The 25,897-nt window shown below is 48.3% G+C and overlaps 1 protein-coding gene across 4 annotated transcripts in view; it reads left to right on the top strand.

Annotated features, from left to right (window-relative positions):
• The window catches only part of FYCO1 (FYVE and coiled-coil domain autophagy adaptor 1), an 82,884-nt gene extending 59,765 nt beyond the window's left edge, over positions 1-23,119 (top strand). For 2 of the 4 annotated variants that reach the window (XM_063115392.1, XM_063115390.1), the window contains exons 15-18: positions 5,107-5,199; positions 10,227-10,437; positions 17,304-17,413; positions 19,206-23,119. In XM_063115392.1, coding sequence (XP_062971462.1) covers positions 5,107-5,199; positions 10,227-10,437; positions 17,304-17,413; positions 19,206-19,281 — 490 coding nt within the window. In that variant the 3' untranslated portion in view covers positions 19,282-23,119. Of the gene's footprint in view, positions 1-702; positions 763-5,106; positions 5,200-10,226; positions 10,438-17,303; positions 17,414-19,205 lie in introns of those variants that run through there. The other 2 variants (XM_063115393.1, XM_063115394.1) reach the window with 2 other exon arrangements.
• The last annotated feature ends 2,778 nt before the right edge of the window (positions 23,120-25,897 follow it).

The following is a 25,897-nucleotide window of genomic DNA, read 5'->3' as shown; positions in this document are numbered from 1 at the left end:
AAGTTGCACAGTAATTAAATGAAAGACAAGCTAAGGTATTTTGGTGTGTAGGAGGGGAATACTATAGATTGCAGCTGTAGAGACCAAGGTGGAAGGAGCCCTCACCCAGAGAGATGTGGGCTCCAGGACGGCACTGAGGGGACTTCCTCAGCCTCCGCCTTGCTCATGCTCACCACTTTATGCTTGCTTGGTTCTGAAGTGGAGCCTTACTGTGTCCTCCTTTAGAAGCACTGGGAACGGGAGAAAACCTTACCCTGAGGCACATAATGTAGACATTTATTGAGCATAGACTGTGTGGGCAGCAGAGTGCCCAGGAACACTGAGATGACCACTCCCAGATGGACTAACAGGTAGATGGACTGTGTGCAAGCTCAAGAGAGGTTTAGCCTGACTGACCACAGGTTCAGGGATGGGAACTCAGCAGGAAAGAGTGACATGCCATCGGCTATATGAGGCCACCGTGGCTAGCAGTAGGCTCCCACTGCTGGAGCGAGTGGAAGAGGATGTCGCTTGTGAGCGGCGAGTTTATCTGGCATCTTTTCAGAGAAAACTCTGAGTGCAAGGAAAGGAAATGGCTATAGTAGGAGATAGCGTGCCCTCTAGTGGTCTTGCTTTTGTGGCCTGTCCCGTCATTCACTCAAACTTTTTTTATCCCTTGATGTCTTTTTGAACATTTTTTTATCTTTGATGTCTTCTTGACAGTTTCTTGAGCATTTTCTACTGCATCCCACAGTAAGAAGTACATTTCACATGGCTACCCAGGTGTGTATGTGTGTACACATAAAGTCTATATAAGAGCCTCATCAAACTAGACTTATTCTCACAACATGCAATATACTAATGCATTGATATTTTCTATTCTATTTCTTTTAATGTTAGTCATAACCTACTAACTTGATTCATAACACACTAAATGAGTCGTGACCCACAGTTTGAAAATCCACTGAAAAGAAAATTCTCTGCCCTCTTTATTACCTTCAAGACTGCATCACCTACCCATCCAGGGTGCAGGGCCTTAGCCAGGGCCAGCGGGTGTCTGGGACCTTACTCTGTGAATCATCTACTTGCAGGTAATTAGTGTCGTCTTTCATCTCTCTGGTCAGGAGGAGGGAGGTGGAGGGAGGGAGGGAATGATAGGTTAGGACACCTTTTATCCCAAATACAGGGTAATGGGGAGAACCAACTACAGTTCTCAGAGTTTCTCTCATCCTACCTGATTTCTTTGTCTCATTTATGGTACTTATGACTTGGACAGAGCTGAAAGCACATGCAGCAAGGCAGGCCTGAGTGACTCTGGGCCCATCTGCTCTGCCCTGGACCTCTGCGTCCCTGCTGTCCTGTAGGTGGCTGGACTAAATGGCTTCATGGGCCGCTTCTTGCACTGACATTCCATGACTCTGTCTGTCCTAGGGTGGGGGCAGGGGTCTCGAAGCCAGTGGTTGGCAGAGCAACAAGAGGAGGTGTTGGGCAGGGAGGAGGTTACAGTCAGGGCTGGGGCTAAGGAGAAAAGGAAGCCACAACAAGGAAAAGGAAAAAAAAGAAAGAAAAGGAAGCCGGCATTTGGAGGCAGCAGGTGCTGCAGGACGTTCTTGCTACACCTTTCCCAAGACAAGCAGAGGGGGCCAGGGGCAGGGAGCTGCTGACCACAAGGAGCCCACCTCTTTCCCAGCCTGTGGGCTCTGTCAGCGTCCTTCAAAACCCACAGCCTTTTCAAACCAGCAGAACCTAGAGTCCATCTGGTTCCATCTCTTCCCATTTAGAAAAGAGAAAACCAAGGACTCAGAGGAAGAAAGGGCTCACTAGGGTCACACAGTCACAGAGCTGAAGATGGGACCTCAATGGAGTGACCCCTCCCATGGTCCATACTGCCTCTCCCGCCCTCTGTGCTCACAGTGACATCTGGCTAGAGGGACCCTGCTGCCCAGGGCTTGTGGCACTTAGCCCCTGGAAATGCAGAGTGTTTCTGAAGATGGGCTCTCCCTCTTGTCATGGGCTGACTTGGACTGTGTGCAAGCAGCCCCAGCCAGGCACACGGGCACTGGTGGATTTCTGATTATCTAGGCAGCCCTGGGGGTACTCTAAATGCCAGCCCCCACCTCCACCCATCAGCAGCAGAGGCACGAGTACCGGTGCCCACATGGGGCAGCCCTGCAGCACTCAGCAGCAGACAGGCCCAAGGCCCGGGAAATGAGCTGTATGACAGGAAGAGTGGCCACTGCATCTGGGGTGAATGGGGTTGCCATGCAACTGTGCAGTGTGGCCAAATGTTGGAGAACAGAGGCCCCGGTCTCCACAATGCCTGTCCTTCTCCAGCACAGAGAGACTTTGTAAGTTGGTTTTGTTTGTGTGTGACAAATCCTGTTAGAGGTGACTGAGATCTCACTGTGGATCTGCCAGCCCAGCGTCTGCCACTCACACATGCCAAAGGGTCTTCCTCCTCCAGGAATTTGTCCCTGATTCTTTCCTTGACTTTGCTCAGCACTCCCTCTGCCTTTTTCTCCTAAATTTGCACACTATGTAATAATGTATACCCCCTTGCACATTTCTTAGCAAGTACCTGTAGTCACTTTGATCCTTGCAAATGGTAGAGACTGAGCTGCTGTGGTTGGTTCTGTATGGCAGGACAGGCTCAGCCTCTGCTTTCAAGGATCTCATGGACCTGGGGTGGGGGGGGGGGGGTGGATAAGACCCAAAGCAGGCAAGTAAGGCCAGCATGACTGGGGCTATGATGTGGGTGCACTGGGTGACGGGGAGGCATGAGAGGTGTTCCTGGAGTGGAGCCGCCCACCACCTCCCCCAGATTCTGGGTGTGGTGCTGTTCTGCAGGTGCACCAAGTGTTCCACAGATGTTTCTGCCACACAGTCTAGTGGCAGCCAAGACAGGCTCGGGCGGGACTCACTGAATTTCACCCCCTTCTGTGTACACGTGGAGAGTTCCTGGCTGCCCCAGGTGGGCCTTCCCAGAGTCCTGCTGGCTGAGTGACACAGAACATGCACTCTGTAGACAATTTGCTGCCCCTCCCCGTAGGAGTATACTTCTCTGCCCCATGGATGTTAGGGCTCCTCCCTGTGGTGAGACGGGGCATTCTGCCCCCTTACAATGCCCCTGGTAACAAAATGTAAGCCACGGCACAGCCGGGGGAATCGCTGCCGGGGGAATCGCTGCCGGGCAGAAGATGGGCACCTCCTCAGGCAAAAGCTCTACAAATGTGGGTGTTCCCATGTGTTCTCTTTTGTATTGCTTTTTTCCAGCTGAGCTAACCAGCCAGCTTCTTGTATTTCTTTTTTTTTTTTTTTTTAAAGATGACCGGTAAGGGGATCTTAACCCTTGACTTGGTGTTGTCAGCACCACGCTCAGCCAGTGAGCGAACCGGCCATCCGTATATGGGATCCGAACCCGGGGCCTTGGTGTTATCAGCACCACACTCTCCCGAGTGAGCCACGGGCCGGCCCAGCTTCTTGTATTTCTGATGTCCCAGATGTTAGGTGCCAAGCTCATCTGAGCTCTGGAATTCAGGGTCTGTTAGTTCTCACCAGAAAAGCTGAGAGCCCTTCCCCAGGCACGGCCACGGGCATCCCACCAGGCCCAGCAGCCCAGACAGCGAGTTTCCCAACATGAGTCATGACTCCACTCTGGGTGGGGCCTTGAATTCGGTGCCTGAGTGGATATGAAGGTAGCCAGGTCTGGATGCTTGTTGCTACCAGCTGACCTTGCATGTGTTGCTATATGTGGTGAGCCCCTCGTCTTCTAGCCAGGCTCCAGGTGTGTGTTCATGCCTCAGATGGAGAGCATTTGTGTGGCAGGGCCAGGCCCACTTAATGTGCCCAGCACAGTGCCCCTAACCCAGTGCAGGCACAGGCTGACATCCCAGGAAACACTCAGCAGTAGATAAGATAGGGGGCAGGGCAAGGCTGGAGTGAATGTACCTGGAAACCAGGCTGGCGAGAGCCAAATGTATGGGGGAGTTGTTAGTAATGGGTGAGGGCACAGCTTGGGGCATATTGACTTTGTCCCAGAGACATATGAGAGGAGCCCTCCAAGGCTATTGAGAAGGAGGTCGTTGTAACATTTGGGGAAGAAGCCCTGCTGGGTGGGAGGTCATCTTAACACCTTCATAACCAGAGCCATTTTTCTTCTCTGGACCTAGGTTTCCTCTTTGGCAGAATTGGGGGATGGAGCTGGTTGGTCTCTGAGGTCCCTGAGATTGTGTAAGCCACTGGCTGAACTGGGCAGGGGGCCCAGCAGTAGAGCACTGAGCTGCAGGCTGAGTATCTGATTCTGGCTCCAGCTCTGCCTCTGAGGAACTGCCTGGGCCTGTGTCCCCATTAGTGGAGTGGAGGAACTGCACTCTGCCCATATGTTCTGAGGATCAGTAATTGTGAAAAATGTTCTATGGTCAAATAAATGTAGGAGTGCTAGAGTTAAACTTTAATAGATGTCTTTACTACAGGGCTTTTTGGAGGCTTTAACCTACCATTTCAGTACACTGTGACTTCCTAAGAGAGGGAGACAGTGTGTGCTCACCTCCCCAGCACTGGCTGATGTTCCATGGAGCACGCTTTGGGAACTGTGGTACAGCTGTACTACTGTGGTAGTTCCCATTGCTGGCTCTCTGCACAGCTTGTGGTGGATTGTGAGGGAAGGAGGCCGTGTATCTTAGGCCTGTACCCTTTGTGTTTCTGTCCCATCTCCTCCCTCTTGGCCCACACCGCTTCCTGGCCCCTCAGCTCCAGACACCTGTTTTTGTGCCCCAGAGATGGGCCAGAGCAGGCTGCTCTAGTCATGGACTGGCACTAAGAAGGCTGGAGTCATGGTGCTGGTAACTTGGCCCCATGGCTATAGCTCTGCTGACATGGGATAGGAGGGTGGGTGATCAGTATTAGTGCTCACGCCTCCCTACACCCACCAGGAAGGCATCAGAAAAATTGCTGCATCCCTGTTGTCTTCTCCCTGTCCTGCCTGCTGGGGCCTGTGTCATGGCATCTGCGATTTAAGGATACTCCGTGCATGCTGAGGATGGCTACGTGACTCCAAGACAGTGGATCTCAGGATGTGGCACCTTGTATGCTGATGGCTAAACAGAGTTCTCATTTGTGACATTTCAGGGACATATCAAACTCAGTAACACCTGAGGACATGGAAGACATGCCTGTGGGGCAGGATGCTGAGATCTGCCTGCTGAAGTCTGGAGAACTGATGTAAGTGGTGGCTGCTGAGCAGGCCTTCCCCAGGTGTGGGCTGGGGAGCACCCCCAAGGCTCTAACTGGGCACCCATGAGGGCTGCAGTTTGTGCTTTGTTTGTTTGTTTGTTTAGGTATAATTTATATAAAGATTCACTTTTTATAGATACAGTGTTTGAATTTTGATAAATAATACAGTATAATCACTACTGCAGTTAAGATTTAGAACAGTTCCATCACCCTGAAAAGTTCCTTGTGCCCCTTTAGAGTCATTCCTCCCCCATCCCTGTGTTCTTTTTTGAAAATAACTTGCTTTGATTTTCTTATTGTAAAAGCAGTACATATGTAGAAAATTAGGAAGATGGACATAAGCCAACCATTTTGGTGCATAGCCTTCCAGTCTTTTTTATACACATATACACATATAATTTTTTGACATAATAAAACATTCTAAATCTTATTTTGCAGTCTTTTTAAACTTGCTATAGCATGAGTATTTTTTCATATTATCAATTTCTCCAGTGTTATGTCCAATGGCTACATAATAATTGTTGAATAGATCCAGTCATTCACTCATAGATATTTATTCATTATCTACTTTCTGCCAGATATTGTTCTAGGTGCTTAGAGCACATCAGTGAACAAAACAGACAAAGATTTCTGCCCTGGTGGAGTTTATATTCCAACAGGAGTTGACAGACAATAAACAATAAACATAAGTAAGTAAATATTATACAGTACGTTACAAGGTGGTGCTATGGGAAAAAAGTAAACAAATAGTAGGATTAGAGGAGAGGGGAATTTGTAGTCTTAAATAGAGTGGCACTGAGAAAATAAGACTTGAAGAAGGCGAAGGAGTGTCCAGGCAGATACGTAAGGGAACAGTCAGTGCAAAGGCCCTGAGACAGGATGGTGTCTGGCACGTGCAAGGAACAAGAAAAGGGCCAGTGTGGCTGAAGCAGAGGGATCGAGGGAGACGGAGTTAGAGAGGACACGGGGTCCATGTCACATAGGGCCTTGTTAGCCATTATAAAGACTTTGGCCTTTAATCTGAGGGAAATGGGACCCCCAAAATGGGGTTTGGAGCAGAAGAATGACTTAATCTAATTTACATCTGAAAAAGGATCACTGTGGTTGCCATCTGGAGAACAGACTGTGGAGGGGCACGGGCAGAAGTGGGGAGACCAGTTAGGAGGGTACGATAGGAATCCTGGTTCCTTGGACCAGATGGTGGCAGAGAGAGGGCACAGACAAGGTCAGATTCTGGATCGATTTTGAAGAGAAGAGAATTTCCTGAAGGATTAGATGAGATTGTGAGAGAATAATGTATTCAACCAGTTCTCAGGTAATCCATGGACCACACTTGGACAAACGTTGTATTGAATTATAGGGCAGACCACATGTGAAGAACTAAATAGCTAGTCCATTGACAGGCTGTCAATGCCAGAGGAGTATGAAGTGTCTGGTTCACCCTTTCTGGAGAGTGACTTGGCTGCAGGATGTACCCAAAGTTCATATATTCTGTAATCCCATTGACTCAGTAAGCCTATATCTGGAAATTTATTCTAAGGGAATAATGATTGGATGTGCAAAGATAAAGCTACCAGAATGTTCCTTGCATGCTATTCACAGGAGTGACAATTAGAAACAGTAAAAGAGAACTTGGGTAGTGATGAATGGGAGTTAGATTTTGTCAAATTCTTTTCTGCATTAATTTCTGTGGCATAAGCCTTTTCTTCCTTAGCCTGTTGATTAAATGGATTACATTGATTTTCAAATGTTGAACCAGCCTTGCATACCTGGGATTAATCCCACCTAGCTGTGGTATATAATTCTTTTCATCTACTGCTGGATTGGACAAAATATCTGATTGATATTTTGCCAGATATGGAATTTGCAGTTGCTATTTCTTTTGGCACTCAGAAAATGTGGTGCCACTTCCTTGTGGCTTCCATGGTTTTAGAGGAGAAATCCTGTCATTCAAATTGGTGTTCCCCTGTGGATAATGCTTCATTTCTCTCTATCTGCATTTAAGATTTTTTTCATTGTCTTTTGTTTTTAGAAGTTTCATTATGATGGGTCTTGGTGTGAATTTCTTTGGTTTTTTCCTATTTGGGATATGCTCAGTTCTTAAATCTTTAGGATTATGTGTTGTGTTTCACCAAATTTGAGAAGTTTTTTAGCCATCACTTCTTTCAGTACTTTTCAGATGTACTCTCTTTATCCTGTCCATTTGGGACTCCGATACAAATGTTAAATCTTTTGTTATTGTCTTGCAGGTCCCTGAGGCTCTCTGTTCTTTTTTTCTCCCTAGTCTCTTTTCTCTGTGTTTTTGGATTGAGTAATTTCTATTTTTCTCTCTTTGACTTTAACTGTCATATTCATTCTGCTATTTAGTTCATCCAGTGGGTTTTTAAATTTCGGTTGTTGTATTTTTTAGTTCTAAAATTTCCATTTGGTTCTTTTTTATTTTATCTTCTGGTTTTTAATGTGATTTTTTTAAAAAATTTTTGTTGTTTTAAGAATACTTGAAATTATTATTGAAGCATTTTTATGATGGTGGTTTTAAAAGCCTTTTCAGATAATTGCAACATCTGATTGATGTTAATGTTGGTTCCTTTTGACTGCCTTTCCTTATTCAAGTTGTGATATTCCTGGTTCTTAGTATGGCAAGCGGTTTTTCATTATATGTAAGTGTGGGCTCAGAAATGCCAAGTTTTCATGATTTTTCTCGAGTCCTGGGGTCCCTAGCCAGCCTGCCTTCCTTTTCCTACACATGAGTTATACTATGATTGTCTACTGAATTATTTCCAGGTTTTTGTTGCACTTAGTGGAGAAGAGCAGGGACATATTTGAAATTGTTCATAATGAAACTTTTTAAAAACTTACCTTCAAGTAAAGGGATGATAAAAATCTCAAGATTAAGAAATAATTAGAACACACAGAATCCAAGGCAGTCCTTAAAGAGGGTAGTGTGAGATGTGTAGGTCAGCTGGACATGTGAATGAACTGCAAGCAGAATGGCAGTACCTTGACGGTACCTTGAAATTCATTTTTTTCCTGCTCTTTCATAAGTATTGACGGCAAACTAAGGTTTGGCAAGAGAATCTGAAAACTTGTTAAAAACTGGGATTATCTCAGAACATGGAGAATTCATTGGTACCCTTTGGCTCACGTAAACTAGAATTTCTGGAGTTACTCAATAGAATTTACATTTGTGACATGCCTTATACACAAAAGGTTTCCTTTACTTAAGATTACATTCGAGCATAGATGGTAAACCTTGATTTGTTTTTATTAGCATCACCTTTGGAGAAACTGAGTATTATCCTTCTCACTGAATAGATGATGTCTAGAAGGGTAAAAGAGACTTACGGTACAATCCAAATGACTAGGTGCCAGGGGAATGTCCTGAAACATAAAATTATAAAATGACCCAGCATCAATGGGGCATTCTGTCAGAGTAGGTGACTTTTTACATAATTTCCACATTATGAGAAAGACCTCTTTTCCAAAATGGATCACTACCTGCTCTCAGATTCTTGGAAATTGTAAATACTGAGCAAGGGCTTTTGATTAGAAATAAAGCTTAAATTAACGGATGGAGAAATATTGCATTGAACTCAATTCTCACAGAGGTGAGTAAATTGTATAAGAGCTATTCTTTAGAGCAATTTGGTTTTTTAATCATTGATTACTTTTCTTATTGGCATAGCTTTGGGGAGTATTTCCATCTATTTTCACAGCTTTGGAGGCAAACAGAACTCTCAGCACCACCACTTACTTGCTGTGCAGTCTTGGGCAAGTCTCCTAACCTGTCTGAGCTTTAGCTTCCTCCCCTGTGTTAAAGGAGACAGTAATATATTTTCTCTACCAAAGGAAGTTTGGTATAGTAGAGAGGTAATGGTTTTGGATCAGACCTGTGTGAACCTGGATTGAGTTTCTTAATCTTTGAATCTTACTTTTCTCTTCTGTAGAATGAAACCAGTCATGCCTTCCTCACTGGCTGTTGTGATAGTGCATGAAGTCACTGAGCCACTGTGGGCCAGGCCCTTATTTCACATTTGAGGGAATGAGGCTCACAGAGAGTGAGTGACTCGTGCAAGGCCACGTCTCTCCTGAGTTGTAGCTCCGCCCTACCTGTTGCCATGCTCCTGAGCTGACCTTGTTGCCTCTGGAGTTGTGCAGCACAAGAGGGGCTGCCACTCAGCATGGAAGGTGCCTCTAGCAGGAGCATCAGATTTCCCACTTACCACCAGCTCATCTCCTAATGAAATCCTCACTCCAGTCAGGAGGCAGGTGTGGTTGTCCCTCTTTTGCAGATGAGAAGAGAGTCAGATCCCTTGGCCTCTAACCTCCCGTTCTTCACATCACACCCTGAGTCCAGAGAAACTTGCTGTCCATAACCCCTGTAAACTTCTGGAAGAGGCTTTTATTCACCTAGTGAGAATTAGAATGAGGGACATAGCTTAGGAAGCTTCTCTCCCCAATACCCTCACACCACTCCTGTCACCCCCGCATTATAAACAATCTGGGATGTTTGCATTTCAGAAAAGTTCAGGGTGCCCATGGGGAATCTTGTAATGGGCCCCAGATTCAACTGAGGAAAGAGACTATGGAAAGGGCAGGAGGTTTGTTGCTAATAAGATGAAAGGGGGATGCAGGGCCTCGGAAGAAGAAAGGGCAGAAAGAGCAGAGCTGAGCAGCAGGCCAGCTTCAGGAGAGAGACAGATGCTGAGGCCTCGGCACTCCCTTCCTGCCATGCGGGCCATGGAGCAGCTCCACACAGGCAAGGGTGTCATCCACATTTTCTACTGCTGTGTCCTCAGTGCCTAGCGCTGTGCCAGGTGTGTAGTAAGTGCTCAGGAAGCATGCTGGAGTGAGCTGTGCATCTCATAATTAGGCCTGTTTGTCCAGGTTTCCCAGGGCTTGTCCTCCCAAGAGCCTCCTAGGTCTCCAGGCCCCTCTGAGCCACAGATGACCTGGACAGTAGACGCAAACACTTTGCCCAGTTGAGTAGGTCCCTTTCTGCATTTTTATTTTAGGATCAAATTACCCCTAACAGTGGAAGAGATTGCCAACTTTGGGGAGGGCAACAGGGAGCTGTTCGTGCGGTCCAGTACCTACAGCCTGATCCCCATCACAGTGGCTGAGGCAGGCCTCACCATCAGCTGGGTCTTCTCCTCTGACCCCAAGAGCATCTCCTTCAGCGTGGTCTTCCGAGGGGCAGAAGACACACCACTGGATCAGTGTAAGGTAAGGCCGGTCTCCTGCCTGTGGGACCCTTACATACACATCAGGATGCTCAGACAAACCTTTCCCAGGGCAGAGCAGTGGCCATCTTGCCCTCTGCTTGGCAGGCTTTTTCTGGAATAGTTCTGGGCCAGGTCATGCAGAGCAATCAAAGCACTTAAGACTTGTCCAGCTTGGGAAAGGAAAGACCCAGAGGTTCAGGAGAGCTGTCTTCAAATGTCTGAAGGCCACTCCTGTGTCAGACAGGTTCAGTCTGATCTTGGAATACATTGGTAGGTGAAACTTAGAGCATTACAGACATGCCACTCATTTTAAGGATCATTTTCTTGTTTTTTTGTGTTTTTTGGGGGTTTTTTTGGTTTTTTTGTGACCGGTAAGGGGACCATAACCCTTGGCTTGGTGTCGCCTGCACCACACTCAGCCAGTGAGCGCATCGGCCATCCCTATATAGGATCCGAACCCACGGCAGGAGCGCCGCTGCACTCCCAGCGCCGCACTCTCCCGAGTGAGCCACGGGGCCAGCCCAAGGATCATTTTCTAAAAGAGCTGTGCAAACAGGGATGGGTCACCCTGGAAGGTGGTAACCTCTGCCTGTGGTCATATGGTCATTAGCTTAGGGTGTTCAGCATCTCACCTGCAAAGACATCAGTCTAGACAACCCTAGTGTCACTTGGGTAGTCAAACTTAACACCTTGGTGGCAGATACCAGTTCATAAACTCCTAAAACATTGAAGGCATGGAATGTTGACAGTGCCTGGACTGTAGTTCTTAACCTTGGAGACATACTAGAAATGCCTAGAGAGCTTCTAAAAACCCCACTCCTGGGGCCACACCCCAGACCACTTACTCAGAATCTCCAGGGGAGGGATCCAGGCATCATCTCAGCCAGCGTTGAGAACCTTGGTCTAGATCAAGAGCAGAAAGGATGGGGTGGAATCCAGAGCACAAGGACAGAGGGTGGCAGGACTCCACAGGGGACTGATTGAGTAGGGGCAAGGAAGGGGGAGACCCCACACCTATGGTCTGAACTCATGCTGGCCTCTGCAGGGGAGGATAGAGAGGGGTAACGGCGGGAGGGGTGGTTCGGGTGGAAACACGAGCTCGGTTTGTATCTGTGAGTGGGAGGAATGGTGACGGCAGTCAGGCATACTGGACTGGAGCTGAAAGTGGATTGCACGTTGTTAACATGCTTACAAAAATCTCTGTTTTTACAAGAATGGCAAGGGTCAAGATAGAGAAGAGCAGTTTGAAGTCATGTGAAAGAAGAGTTCTGTGACATCTTTGCAGTAACATCTGTTAGTCCCTCAGGCGTTTGGCCTATGGGGTGCCGTGGAGGGATGAGGAAGGCTCAGGGAAGGAGAGCCGGGCAAGGCCCAGCGGGGCACATGACGGCTCACTGCCCCGGTTCTAGCATCCGCACAGAGGAGTAGAGACCCATGTGGGTTTGCCCTCTGCCATCCTGCCCTGCTGGCCTCTGCTCCTTGTAGCAAATGCGTTGTCACTTCCACCCTCTTCACACTCACTCTTAAATGTAACTCCCCACCCCCTTGCATTGGCCTTGTTGATTGGGGTCTCTGCCCTCTTTTCCTTTGGAGCTTGTGACCAGCGCTACATCCCTGGCTTTGGAGCCCTTCCTTCCTGGGTGATTGTGAGCCTCCACCTGGAGGTGCTGGTGCTTGTGGCCCAGGCTCCTCACGTGACCCCTCCGAGAGTGGATTTAGACTCAGCACTGCTGACTGTGCCTCTGTGAAGCAGGTCTTAGTCCCAAATTCCAACTGAGGAAACAGAGATGCAGAGTGACCTCACCAGGCCACGGTCAGTCAGGCAGCAGTTTGGCCAGTGTGCTGATAGCTCAGCACTAACGAACAGTGGCACTGCCGAGAGTGACCACGGCACCTTTGCTGCCAACCTCACCTTTCCCAGGCCTGCCCTGTTTAGACACTGGTGGAGGTCTGTGGCAGGGAGGCAGGGGAGTGACAAAGTCAGCTGTCCAGGCTTTGGCCGTTCCATCTGTCCACACATGATGGGCAGGAACCCATCCCCTTGCTCAGTCACTTGCCCACCAAGTCATCATGACCCTGAGAGACCTGTGTGGTTCTACCAGGAATCAGGAGCTTGGGGACTTGGTGGAGCCTTCCTCACCACTGGCTTCCAGGTGGCCTTCCAGGGATTATGACTGCCACTGTCTTTCCCCACAGTGGACACCAGAGGGTGCTCATGTGCTCATCTGCCTTCTCAGGCCTACCAGCACCAGCCAGCAATGGGGTGGTGTTATCTCTGCCCGAAGTCCCCTAACAGAACTGGGCAACCCATTTCCAGGTGCATGTCCTCAGCACCTGTCCCAAGGACTTCCCGTCTGCTCCCCAACCAGCCTGAGTCTTGTAGGAAATGACAGGTGCAGTGCAAGTTGCAACACTCGGAAGTCGTGGTCATGGAGGTGCAGACACAAGGAGCCGTACTGTGCACTGGCAATCTGTTGATCACCATTTATTGAACTTTTGCTGTATGCTGGGCTCTGTAGGGCCTGCCGGGGATAGAGATGCAGGGACAACATGGGATCCACCCTGGAGGAGCTCACAGTGTAACTGGTAAAAGGCAAAAGATTTATACAATCTGAAGAGAAACAAGAGCATTCACAGTGTAATTAGAGAGACGCCCTGGTAAATAGGCACCTGTGATTCCAGGTGGGGAGTGTCGTGATGGGGTGGGTGGGCACTGGCTGCACGTGGGAAGGGTGCTTCACCCAGCCTGGGAGATGGTGGTCAGGGAAGGAGACCCCCGGCTGATAGCGAAGGCTGCACTGGAAGAAACCAGGAGCAGCAGTTGTGAGGCAAGGTGAGGGGGACGTGGGTCAGAGGAGAAGCATCCAAGCAGACAGAGCCACACAGCAGAAGGCCAGCCCCATCTCTGGTAGCACCTGTCAGACTCCCCAGCCTGTGTAACCTTCTCTTCAGAGCTGTTCCTCTATTAGGGTCATGGCCTCACTGAGCTTGGAGATGATGAATCTGGGGAGGCACTTGATGAAAGAAATAGTAAACCAGGGACTCAAGGCTGTTTGTGTAGACCACTGCTGTGAAGCCTGGGCACAAATCAGAGAGCAGGACCCAGACCCTTCCCTCTCCCTGGGCAGAGGACCCATCTTTAGCTAGAGAAGCTCAGCAGCCTGCTGCCACCTCAGAGGAAGTCAGAGGAGGAACAGGATTGAGAGCGAGGACCCTTGACTTTAAAAAAAAAAAAAAAAACCTTTATCGAGATATAATTCATGTGCCATGTAAGTCACCCACTTAAAATGTACAATTCAGTGGATTTTAGTATATGCACTGAGTTGTGTAAACATTACCACTATCTAACTTTATATTATTTCCATCATCCCAGACAGAAACCTGTGCCCATTAGCAGTTACTTCCCAACCACTACCCCAGCAACCACTGATCTACTTTATGGATTTGCTGATTTTGGACATTTCATGTGAATGGAATTGTACAATATATGGACTTTTGTGACTGGCTTCTTTCACTTAGCATAGAACCCTTGCTTGGAACCGGGGCCCCACCCACCAGAGCCTATGAAGAGATCAGTAAAACCAACTTGGACTGCTTTGCAGACACATCACACAAATCAGGGTGCAGCCACCTGGGTGCTAGAAGCAGGTGGCAGACGCCTCAGAGTTAACCCAGCAGAGAGACCTGTCTGTCTACGGTCTACAGCACAGAGACCCCAGTCATCTTCCCATCACCTTGGCTGCCTGAGCTTTGACACTACAGCCTTGTTAGTCTCTGCTAGACTTTTTGATTTTTTTTTATTTATTTAAAATAACAAGGAGTAAATTTTACATTTTGACCATGGGGAAAGACAGCAGCTGGAATGAACAAAAAGTCTATAGGACAAAAAGTTTTAAAGTGAAGAGTACTATATTAAAGAACACACAGTACTCTATTTTAAGCACATTCTCTTCAGGGGACCTGTGTAATGAGCTCTTGATGTTGCTGTGTAATCAAGTTAGCATGTGTGAAGGTGTGTGGGGTGGAGTCTGGATACACAGCAAGCCTTCCTCCCAGCAGCTCCTTCCTATACACGCTGACTGGAGTGACTTAGGTCAGGCTCCGAACTTTTAGGTAATGACCCACAGAAACACACTCAACCCCTCAGCCTCCCGGGACTCTTAGTCCCTGGTGGAATGAAAATATTATAGAGCATTAATGGAACTAAACAAGGTAACATGTGCAAAAGAGGCTGCCACAGGGGTACACGTAGCAGCACGTCCTGGGTACAGGTTCTGCGTGCATCTGTGTCCCCTCCAAGCTTGGCCTGGGCCTGTCCCTCTCCCTCAGCACCAGCAGCCTCCAGCCAGTGCAAATGCACTGCTGTGTCAGAAACACACTGTGCCCTCTCCCTCCTAGGCCTTTGTCATTTTCCTTTTGATTTCTCTTTGACCCACGTGTTTAAGTTCATTATTTAGTTTTCAAGCATTTGGGGATTTTCCAGAGATCTGCTATTGATTTTTAATTTAAACTTGAATCCTTTTAAATTTGAGAGTTGTTTTTTTTTTCATGGCCTAGAATGTTCCAAGTACACTTGAAAAGAATGTGTGTTCTGCTGCTGTTTGGTAGAATATTCTGTAAATATCAATTAGGTTAGTTCGTTGATAGTGTTGTTCACGTGCTCTGTTTCCTCATTGAGTTCCTGTCCACTTATTCCATCAATTATTGAGAGAGGGGTATTGGAATTTCCAACTATAATTTGAATTTGTCTTTTTTTTTTTTTTTTTTTTTTTGCAGTTCTACCACTTTTGCTTCATGTGTTTTGAAGCTCTATCATTAGGGGCATAAATGTTTAAGATTATTATGTCATCTTGATGAATTGACATCTTTATCATTATGAAATTACCCCTGGTAGTATTCTTCGATATAAAATCTATTTTGTTTGGTATTAATACAATCAATCCAGCTTTCTTTTGGCTAGTATGCTAGCATTTTACATATATCTTTTTATATCCTTTCACTCTTAACTTATTTATGTCTTTATATTTAAATCCATTTCTTATAGGCATGACAGGGTGGGGGTTGCTTTTGTCCAATCTGATAATCTCTGCCTTTTAATTGGGATGTCTAGACTATTTACACTTAGTGTGGTTGTTAATAAGGTTAGGTTGAGTCAATCATCAGGTTATTTGTTTTCTATTTGTCCCATCTGTCTTTTGTTCCCTTTTCCTCTAAAAGTAAGCTAGGGCTGTTGTTGGGCTCACCTTGTTCCTGTCTCTCAGGGATCACTGTCCTTCATTGCCTGATGTCCAGGGTCTTAAAAACTGTCGCTTGATATGTTTTGTCTGTTTTTTGGTTGTTTCCTGGCAGGGTAAATCTTAGCTATTCTCTCATGCCTTTGAAGATGTTACCCCCACTGCCTGGAAGTCAGACCTCCTTCTAACTAGCTAAACTGTCTAAGCTCAGCATTGCCTCTTCCAGGAAGTCTTCCCTGACATTCTATCTCCTCTTCTTCTACCCAGGGGCTTGCATAGGTACCCTGTACCACTCCCCATGCAGGGCACTCTCACCCCAGCATAATTGAGTGTTTTCTTGTCTGTCATCTCCTTGAGGGCAGAGACTTTGTGGGAATTTACTTCACTTTGAGAACTTTGTGGCCAATGTGTAGGGTTTTGAGAAATATGTAGCTGTATTCAAGTCTGAGTTAAAAAAGTAATCACATCTTTATAACTATTTTGGATTCAGTCAGTTTGTACTGGTTAAAAAATGTTTCATAGGAAAAAATAAAAACTGAGTTTAACAAAATCATATTTCTGAAAAAGGAGCAATTAAAGGAGTTTAATTTTGTAAAGAATAAAAGTGGTCATTTCTGGGGCAGTTTACCACACTGATAACTCAGAGTTGCTAAAATGTTACCATGGTCTGTAGAGCCTCTGGTCTATACAACCATTTATGTTTAGTCAGTCCTAAATGGAAAGCTTAGGGACACTTTATGAGACAAGACCTTCTACATGCTTGTCACTTCTGGAAAAAAAAAAAAAGAAAAAATTTCACTAATATTTTGGTTGGCTCTGTCTTATTCCTATCATATCATTAGTTTTAGAATGAGGCCTGTGTCTTAGCTAGTCAGCAGGTTGAAAACCCTGCCCTCGCGGAGAAGAGATTGGCCATCCAAAGATCCCCAGCCCTTACGTTATTTGGCACATACCATTTGCTCAGGTTTGGCCTCTGGCAACGAAGCCCTTGGGAAATGGCCTGAGAAAATACATGTCTCCTGGGACTAATTCTTCATTCTTAGAAAAGGCAGAGAGTAAATAGGAGGCTGAGGCTCAGACTTGTAAAGATGAAAGGGTCCTGGGGCACGTGGACCAGCCGGGGCACAGCCAGGAGAGGGGACCTATGGTAGAGTCACGTGAGAATCCCGTGTGGAGCCATGTGTTCAGCCTGGGTGAGAGTAAGCCCAGCAGCTTCATCAAGTGCTGAAAGATTGTCATCCAGAAGGAGTACTTGGCCTGTCCTTGGAGACCCAAGCCCAACACTAGGACCAACAGGGGACAGTTGGACAGTGGATTTGGCCTAGAATAAACCCCAGCTTCTTGAAGCCATGTGGTAGAGTGTTCTGTCATTGGCTCTGGTCAAGGGACCATAAGGGTACTGACCAGTTCACAACTCTGGATGAAATTCATACTCACAGCCTCCCCCTACCACAAGTTATCAACAAACTCAGGGTGTGTGGATGGCACTTCTGTCTGAAGCTGTGACTTCAAACAGAGCTCTCAGCCTCCCTGGGCCTCAGTCTCCTCCCCAAAAATAAATTGTCTGCCCAGAGGATCCATGGGGCCCTCTCGCCTCTGTGACAACTTTTCTTTTCTGCTCTTCCTCCCATAGGTCCTCATTCCCATGACCCGGTGCAATTCCCACAAAGAGAACATCCAGGGCCAGCTCAAGGTCCGCACACCAGGCATCTACATGCTCATCTTCGACAACACCTTCTCAAGGTAGGGGCCACCTCGTTTGCAACATCAGATGAGTTCTACCCATCACCCATGCCTCTCTGCCACTGTTCTTCAGAACAGAGGTGACACTAAAACACGATTATATAATTGGCAGTCATTAGTTAATAGTTCTTTGACTTTAGACCCCTCTTCTATGGTGTTGCAGTGTTTGTCATAGATTATATAACACAAGATAACACTTGCAGTGTCTCATCACGTGCTGCTGAGTTCTCTCCATGTCACTGCAGTGGGTCTGAGGACCAGAGGGGTAGAGGATTCACACTCCCAGGCTGCACAGCTGGTGGTGGAGCCAGATTTGAAACAGCGGCCCAGCTTCAGAGTCTGGACTCTTAACTGGTGTGCTCTCTGCCTCTGTCTGATGTCAATTGCCACTGCCCAGCCAAAAGAAGCAGCTCAGGAAATACAGTGGAAGGACGACATGAATGGATGAATGAGAAAGAGGGGAACGAAAGCAGAGAGGGTAAAGCTTGAGATAAAACAGGCCTAAGACTGTGAGACAGAGCCCCTGGGCGTGTGCTAGGAGCAGCCCATGCTGCTCTGGGAAGCACTCTTGGATCAGCCACTGGGGCAGGAGGGCACAGTGTGGGTGGCAGGGCCGGGGAAGAGGGTGGGAGAGAGGGCCAACAATGACCAAGCCTCCACCATGCGCATGAATCAAGGGCAGTTAAGACTGTTGGTCACCTGTCCATTTTTATGTCTTCTGATTTCAGCATAAGCCCCTTGAAAGAGACCTGCCTGACCTGTGCCCAGCCACATCCTCTCAGCAGGGCCATGGGCTAGTGGCTACATCCCCCCACGTGGACACTCAGCTTTTAGCAGAATAATTTGACAGGATGCTCTAGAGAAAAGCTGTGCCACCCCCTCTCCACCTCCAGGCCTTAAACTCCCAGGGCTTGTGGCCAAGAGCATCACAGGAGAGGGTGGAGGATGAGCTGCCCACCTTGCTCCTCCCCTTGGGAAAATGACACAGGCCTGCAGTTAGCAGGGCTTCATGGCACAGGCCCGGCATGTCCCAAGAGCATGCCACCAGGAAGAGTGGGCATGAACCTCAGCCCCTCCTGGGTGGCAGGATGGGGAGTGGTTAGGAGAATGGGTTGGGGACAGCCAGGTACAAGCTCTGCCCTTCCTGCTGCGGGCCTTAGTTGAGCCCCAGTTTCCTCCTCTGTGCAGTTAGAGTGCACATCGTTACTGCCTCACCGAACTCACTGTGGCTTGATGGAGAGGCCCAGGAGATCCTGTACTGCTGTGACGAGCTCTAGCCTTGGCACGTTGAGGTCATCTCAGGGACCTAGTTGAGATTCCCAAACCATGATGGCAAAACTGATTCATATGCTGAATCGGAATGAGATATGTGCTGGCCTCTGCCATGTGCATCGTCCCGTTTCTGCTCCATCTGCTTCCCTGTGCAGTCCCGACTGCCAGCCACTTCAGAGCAGCCTGGTGAGGGGCTGGGGAGTTCCCCAACCTTGAGACTGAAAGAGCGTTTCTGCACCCAGTCCCCAGGAAAGTCCATGTGATGTCTGTCCTGAGACCCCCTGACCCTTTGCAGGGGAGAGAAGTCTGCTAGACAGACAGAAAATGGGGGCAAAGGGGGCTTGGAAGAGCTCACTATGTGAGGTACCCAGTCCTCTGAGCAGAGGTCTCCCCATAGGGCTCCTGCACCCACACCCAGCCAGGGTCATTGCAGTAATTGCAGAGGACCCAGGAGCATTCCCACCCCTTGGGTTTTCAGATGTCAGAGTAACACTCTCCCTTTCCATTTCTGTTTCCTCAGGTTTGTCTCCAAAAAAGTATTTTATCGCCTGACAGTTGACCGGCCTGTGATCTACGATGGAAGCGATTTCCTGTAGCTTCAAGCACCTGGATTTAAATAGCTTTGCTTCATCCACAGGAAACACTACTCTTCCTCACCTGACACACAAAGCACTAAAAAAAAGAAAAGCAGCTGCTCCAAAGCTCCTCCACCCTGCAGCTCTGGAAGAGAGGCCCCTGGGCTGCTCCTCAGAAGCTGCGTTGCTCAGGAGCACTGTGTTCTGAACGCTACGCACTAGTCACTCTTAGCCTGTGGATTTTCAGGTTCAAGCAGCCTTTCCATTGATTAGAAACCTAGCTGTCCTCACACCCAAAGGACACTCTGCCAAGGTTTAAAAACTCAGGAGACCATCAGCCTCTCCTGGGAGCACTGTTGGTTACAGGCCTCCTGTGGAAAGTTTCACAGGCCAGAGGTGATCCCGACTTCTGCCTGTAGAAAGATGCCCTGCTCTGCTCCGCCCAGGGCTTGGCCTCCTGGTGACTGGGAGCCGGGTGCCCTGGGCGCACCCTGTGAGTCCTCAGTCTGTGAGGACCTCGGGTACTCCCAGGGAAGAGAGACCACAGGGCTGTCATGTGAGGGTGCCAGGGCCCCCCAAGACCCCAGCCAGCCTTCTCCTCCTGTCGTGCTCCTGTACCTTACTGCCCCAGTAAGTTCAGGGTTGCTCCAGAGTTCAGCAATTTTGGAGGGGATGTAACCTGTACTTTCCTTTTGGCCCTCTGTCTGGGTGATTCCATCTGCAAGCAAAGCCCTACATTCAGCCAGGCCTCTCCATAGCTCAAAGCATCGCCCTAAGAATCAGAATTGAAGATAATCCAGGAAACAAACCCACCATAGTGTGGGCCTGCAGGGGCTCTGTGTATGCTGCCGCTAAAGCCCAAATGCTGGCTGACGTCAGTGCCATAACCAGAAAGCAGAATTGTGTGCTGGCTGTAGGCTCCCTCCTCAGCTGATGGCCTGTCCCCTATATAAACAGAAGCTTCTGCTTCACCTGCAGACGTATGTTTACTAATGATCATAGCCAGGTTAGAACCACTGTCAACAACTGGGGCCTCCTTAACAAAAGTCGTTGGTAACTTAAGTACCAAAGTAACAGGGTAAACAGAGGCATACAAAGTAAAGAGGGGAATAATTGATTCTTGGTCCCCACGGCTCACCTGCCAGATTCCTCAGCACCTTTTTTGGCTACTTCCTGCTGCTCAGCCTGACACCTAGGAGACATCTCCACTTGAGGCAGATGGATCCTGTCTCCTTTTCCTGGACAAGAATTAAATAACCTGTTCTCTGTGGCCCTTTTCTTCCACCACAGAGAGCTCACTCTTGATGGCCGCTTTGTCCCTTGTTCACAGAGGCCAGAGTGTCTGACAAAATGGCCCACTTTGGCCAAGGAGGAGGGAAAACACTGGCCAGGTTGTCTGAGGATCTGAATGCTGGGCCCCGCCTCTCTTCCAGCTAGCCCGGGGGCCCGATTCAAGTCACACCACCTCTCAGAGCCTCACTTTGTCATTCATAACCCTGGTCTGACAGCCTTTGAGGGCTTGAGAATGTGTCAAGGACTCCAAGCCAAGACCCCAAACTCACCATGCACCAGCAGCCACAGCCTCACCACCAGCAAAGAGGACTCTTGTGGGGCCACGAGTAAGAGGAGTTACTTCTGAAATGGACTCAGACCTTTAATTTAGACAGCAGAGTTGGGCACTTCCAGTCCATCTGAGAGAGGCATGGGAAACAGTGAACAGAACCTTTCAACGAGGTTAGCCTGGAGGAAAGCTGAACATCCTGGCTTCTGTGTGCTTGGAGCAGCCTCCTCTGGCAGAAAGCCATCGGGTGCTCTGTTGTCTCCCACTGCCAAGGGCCTGACTGGGCTCAGCACTGGGACAGAAGATGGCCAGGCTCTCTAGAGCCTCTCCCAAACCTTGTGTTTGTCCTCACAGGCATGCAGCATGGCCTGAGATGATTCAAGAGCAAATTATCCTACATTTGAATCCATCCACCCTCTTACAAAGGATAATTGGAAGTCAGCTTGTTCACCATAAGAAAGAAACTTAACAAAAGAAAACCCAGAGCTGTCTACAATCTTATTTTGAGTGCTGAACTTTCCCGGAATGCCTTGAAGACTCTGGCCAAGCTGATGGCCTTCTGCCAGTGTCATCGCCACCTTTTGCAACAAGAATCACCATTCACTGAGTTAGCGGTTGGGGCCTGTGAAGGACCTGGCACTTTCCAGCTGAGATCCATTCTGAATGTCATCACAGCAGGGGATCAATTGCAGCTTAAAAAACAACCTGGCTCTTGTGTGCACCCCCTTCAAAGATGACTGCCCTTGTACAAAAAAGGCCTTTGCTGTATTCAGAGGACTGCCCAGTGCCCCAGTGGTCACTTCCTAACTCTTTGGTTTCATTAGCATATTTATTTTTTGTGCTGGATGGATATTTGTACTTCATTAGTTTGCTGTTCAAGCTCAAGTTTGCTATGCACGACGCAGCTAGAGAACATCTTAGCCTTCTTAAAGTGTGGCTTTTGTAAATAGCTTTATTCTTACTTTAAACAGGTTCCCAACTTTACTGAAGTTTGGGGGCTGGTATTTTTTTAAAAAGGCAGGTGACAAGTGAAGAAACCACCTGCTGAAGACAGTAGTGCAAGCGAGACTGAATTACCCTAGAATCTGCCAAGAGGGAAACATCCTTGGGATCCCAGATCACTGTTCTTTTTTAAAAAGCACAGCCCTTTTGACAGCCTAGCTCTCTGAATAACCAGTGACACTAGTGCCACTGCCACTAATCAGCTTCACTTGAAAAACACATCAACCTCTGTCAGACACTCTCATCCACAAACAAGGAAGCGTGTTTGGGATCGTGTGTTGTCCTCCACGTCTGAGTGGACGTCGGAGAACTTGACTTGAGCACACTCGACTCCAGTGAGACTGGACCAAGAGCAGGCAAAGAAATTCCCGAGCAGGAATCTGGAACTGAAAAACCCCACAGGGTTTGGAAAGTAGAAATGAAAAGCCACATAATATACCTTGAAAATAAAGGAGATGGCGTTTCTGAAATTTTTCAATTGTCACCCAAGGTGGTGAAGCCATTCCAGGCCCACATGAAAGGAAATCGCCATTTGGGGATGAAATCAGAGTCTGTGTTTTATGATACGGTTAGATGTTTGCTGATGTAATTTTATAGGAGTTTCATTTTTAAAATAACCTTAGTAATTCTACGTATGAGAATTATTTAGGCCAAGAAGCTGTCCTTGGCTCAGAGGTACTGAGAATTAAGCAGAGGTGAGCCTTTTGTGATGCTTAGAACCAAGGATTGTCGTAGTCACAGAGACCATTGAGACAGCCATCCACGTTTACCAAACGCTTAACCAGAAGAACACTTCTTAGAGGAACCTTGGGTAAATTTTTCTCATTTCATTGCAGTTCTTCCAAGGAAACAGGGAAGACTGAGTCAATAATTCCCTTTTCCTCATAAGAACTTTTTTAAAATAATAAAGTATATATTCAAATTTCAGGAGACATTTCTGATAGAAAGGCTTCTTAGAACCTTATGACATGTTACCCAGAGACACTCTGCCTCTCTGGTGCCTGCAGACATTACCTAAGCCTCAGTTGGAAGGCTTAAAAAATGTAATTGCACTTTAATTGACTAATCTCCTCCAATTCACGTGGCCTTATGGGATGGTGGGTATGGGAACCCATTTCATTCTTACCAGCCAAAGAATTACCCAGAAGCACATCAAATACCAACACCCCAGCTGCACAATGGGGGTGGGAAACTTCTGTATCCTAAAACATATTCCTTTATAGTGTCTGCTATGCCATTTGGAAATATTTTATTTTTTAACCTCAGGATTTAAATAAACACTATGAATTTAGAGTAGCTATGTCTTTCATTCCTTTCAAAAGGGTAAGTCGTAAGACATGATGAAGTTACTCAGACCTGAGTCGGAGCTGAGCTACTCTCTTGGGAAATAGAATGCCTTCCACGGTGGCTTTTCAAAAGGGCTTGAGCCAGCAGATATCCTGAAAAGTTGCCATGTGGCCTGGCATCTGGGTACTCCCTGGTCTACTGCGAGGGTGGTGTTTAGACCTGCCTGAGCCAGTGCGTCCTTCCAACCCACCCCCCTTTGCCAGGTGAGCTTCTGCCCTCAGCTCATATGTCCCCAGCTCTCCTGTGGTACCCACAGAGCTCTCTGAGCAAAGAGCAAACCTGAAACCACGATTAGTCAAAATGTGGTACTGACAGCTAGCAGAGGAAGGAGTCAGTGCTCCCACCACAACTTAACACTGTTCTGCCAGGTCAGCAAAGGCCTGAACACAGGCCAGCGGGGCATGTCCTGATCCCCGCTGGACTTGTCAGATCAAGCTCGGGTTGTGCAGTCCACCCACATTCACCTCACCTCACCAGATGTGGAGGTGACCAGGGGCTCAAGGAACACCTCCCGGCACCTCCCTTCCTCCTCCTGCCCCCGGGTTTTCTCCTGGCCTCTTCTTTAATCATGGGAGGAAGTCACACTTTCTACAACTGTGGCTCCCTCTCGAGGGCAGGGGACTCTCTCATGCATCTTCATCTCCCTCCCTTCCCCCACCCCTACCATAGCACCAAGCAACGTGCCAGACACAAGAGGACTTAAAAAATACTGAATCAGTGAAGACCCTGGTTAGTCCCAGTGCCTTCGGTCAGCTAAAAGGCCGTTACAGTCCCATTGGCCAACCAACTCTGCCAGGGACAGAAGCTCCTGAATCTTGCATGGCAGAGAAGAGCACAGGGCAGGCCTGTGGGAGGAGAGCTGGTCACTTAGTTCTACCCGCCCTGTACCTCTTATATTAAAGATGCCCTTAAATCAAGCCTCTACCTGTCTAATGACTGGATTGAAGTAATGGAAGGTTGGTTTATTCAAGTTTCCCAAACAGCACAGCAGAAGGATTTCTTTGTTAACCCAACAGTCCCTCCTGAGACTTGGTGGCCACATGGGCTGGGAGCCAGAACGAGAACTGACTGGGACACACATGGACGTGTGTGCTGCATCTGGGGCTGGGATCGGGATCTGGGGCCTTCAGGTCAAAGTTCCCCATCCACTTCACCCCACCCTGCTAAAACCCTGAGTAACCCAGATGACCAAAGTCTCTGTTCGAGAATTTCCAAGCCCCACATTTCATTCCAGGGTCTGTGGACTCCATGGCATGTAGGGGTGCCCACCTCTCCCTGCCACATATGGTGGTGGCACTGAGGATGTATAGAGTCCCTAGGTGACTCAGAAGGGCACACACCCCAAGGTCAGCCCTTTCAGTTTGAGGATGCGTGGGAAAACTCTCCTCTCGTCACCCACACACATCTGAAAAGCAAATAGATGGTGAAACCTGCCTCCGCAGATGAAAAAACGGGCTTCTTTTAGGCAGCAGTGGAAGCTGAAGCCATTAAAAACCAGGGGAAAGCATAGCTGTTGTGAAAGACATTCAGAGTGGGCCAGGGTTGACAGAAAGGTCAGCCTTTTACTTTTCCCACACCCGCTGGCTTCTGAAAAAGGATGACAAAGCCGAGAAGATGCGTGGTCACCGACCTCTGGTCTTTGATGTGTATCAGCCTTCTCCCTCCCCATCCTCCAAGCCGTGTGGGGGATGGAGACTATGTGGTTTCCTCACACCTTCTGCCATGTGCGCACTGAGGTTATCTCAGCGAAGCCCAGAACGAATGAAGTCTTCTTACTAAAATATGACCAAAGGGAGACAGGCCTCGCCAGACCCGAGGTGGGTGGTGCACTTACCAAAAGGAAGGCCTCATTTCCACAGTGGGTCCAGCTTCAGGCCCGTGGGCCCATCGAGCTATCACAGAGAAGGAGATTTCAGGAGGGCCTCCCCAGCTTCTGCCCCCCAGGCGGACTCTGGCTGAGCCGCGGAGGAGAGCAGGAAACCGTCCCCCAGAGGCCTGAACCTCCATCCTGCGGGTCAGTGGGGCAGGCGCTGTCTTCTCCCTGGCATGAGAAAGGAAAGATGGGAGGGGTGGGGAAGGGGGGAGACGTTCTGTGGAGGGTAAAGAAGTGATGAAAAAATGGGGGATGCACCCGAAGTGCCTTCCCCAGAGGCCACGGGGGGGCAGAAGCCATCTTTCTCATTAGAAGAAGGGAGCAGTGGGGACACGGCAGTGGTGTGGCCAGAGCCAACCTCCACATCAGGAGGAGGAGCACTGCAATGTGAACAAGTGACTGCAGACGGACAGGCAGTGCAGTTGTTCGTTCCCCTGTCTTTGAAGATGGCTTTGAGGCCCTGCTTGCTTTCACAGAGAGGCAGTGGGGCGGGGGGGACCGTGGCCTCAGTCCTTTCAGGAGACCTTTGCACAAGAGAGAGCGTCCATGTATGGAATCAAAGGGCTTTGAAAAGCCAGCTCTTCCCCATCAGCAGGGACCCCTCAGAACTGCTGGGTCCCTCAGAAAGAAGACCTTACATTCCTGCCCTGAAGGTGAACCTGGGGAAGAGGGACAGGGAAACCGGTCCTGGGTCAGGCCTCCAACCTCTGGTTATCAAAGGTTCAGGTATCAAGCCATCAGGAAAAGCCTCAGACTCATCCAGGGCTCAGTTTGCTCCAGGGTCAACTGTTCATATATTAGTTTTCAGTAACTATAAAGCAAGTAGCAGAGTTTCTTAGAAGAGGGTTCTCATA

This window comes from Cynocephalus volans, chromosome 11 (assembly GCF_027409185.1).
Source record: "Cynocephalus volans isolate mCynVol1 chromosome 11, mCynVol1.pri, whole genome shotgun sequence".
Lineage (NCBI taxonomy): Eukaryota > Metazoa > Chordata > Mammalia > Dermoptera > Cynocephalidae > Cynocephalus > Cynocephalus volans.
Note: the sequence above shows the minus strand (reverse complement) of the source record. Positions and strands in the feature narration are given on the sequence as shown.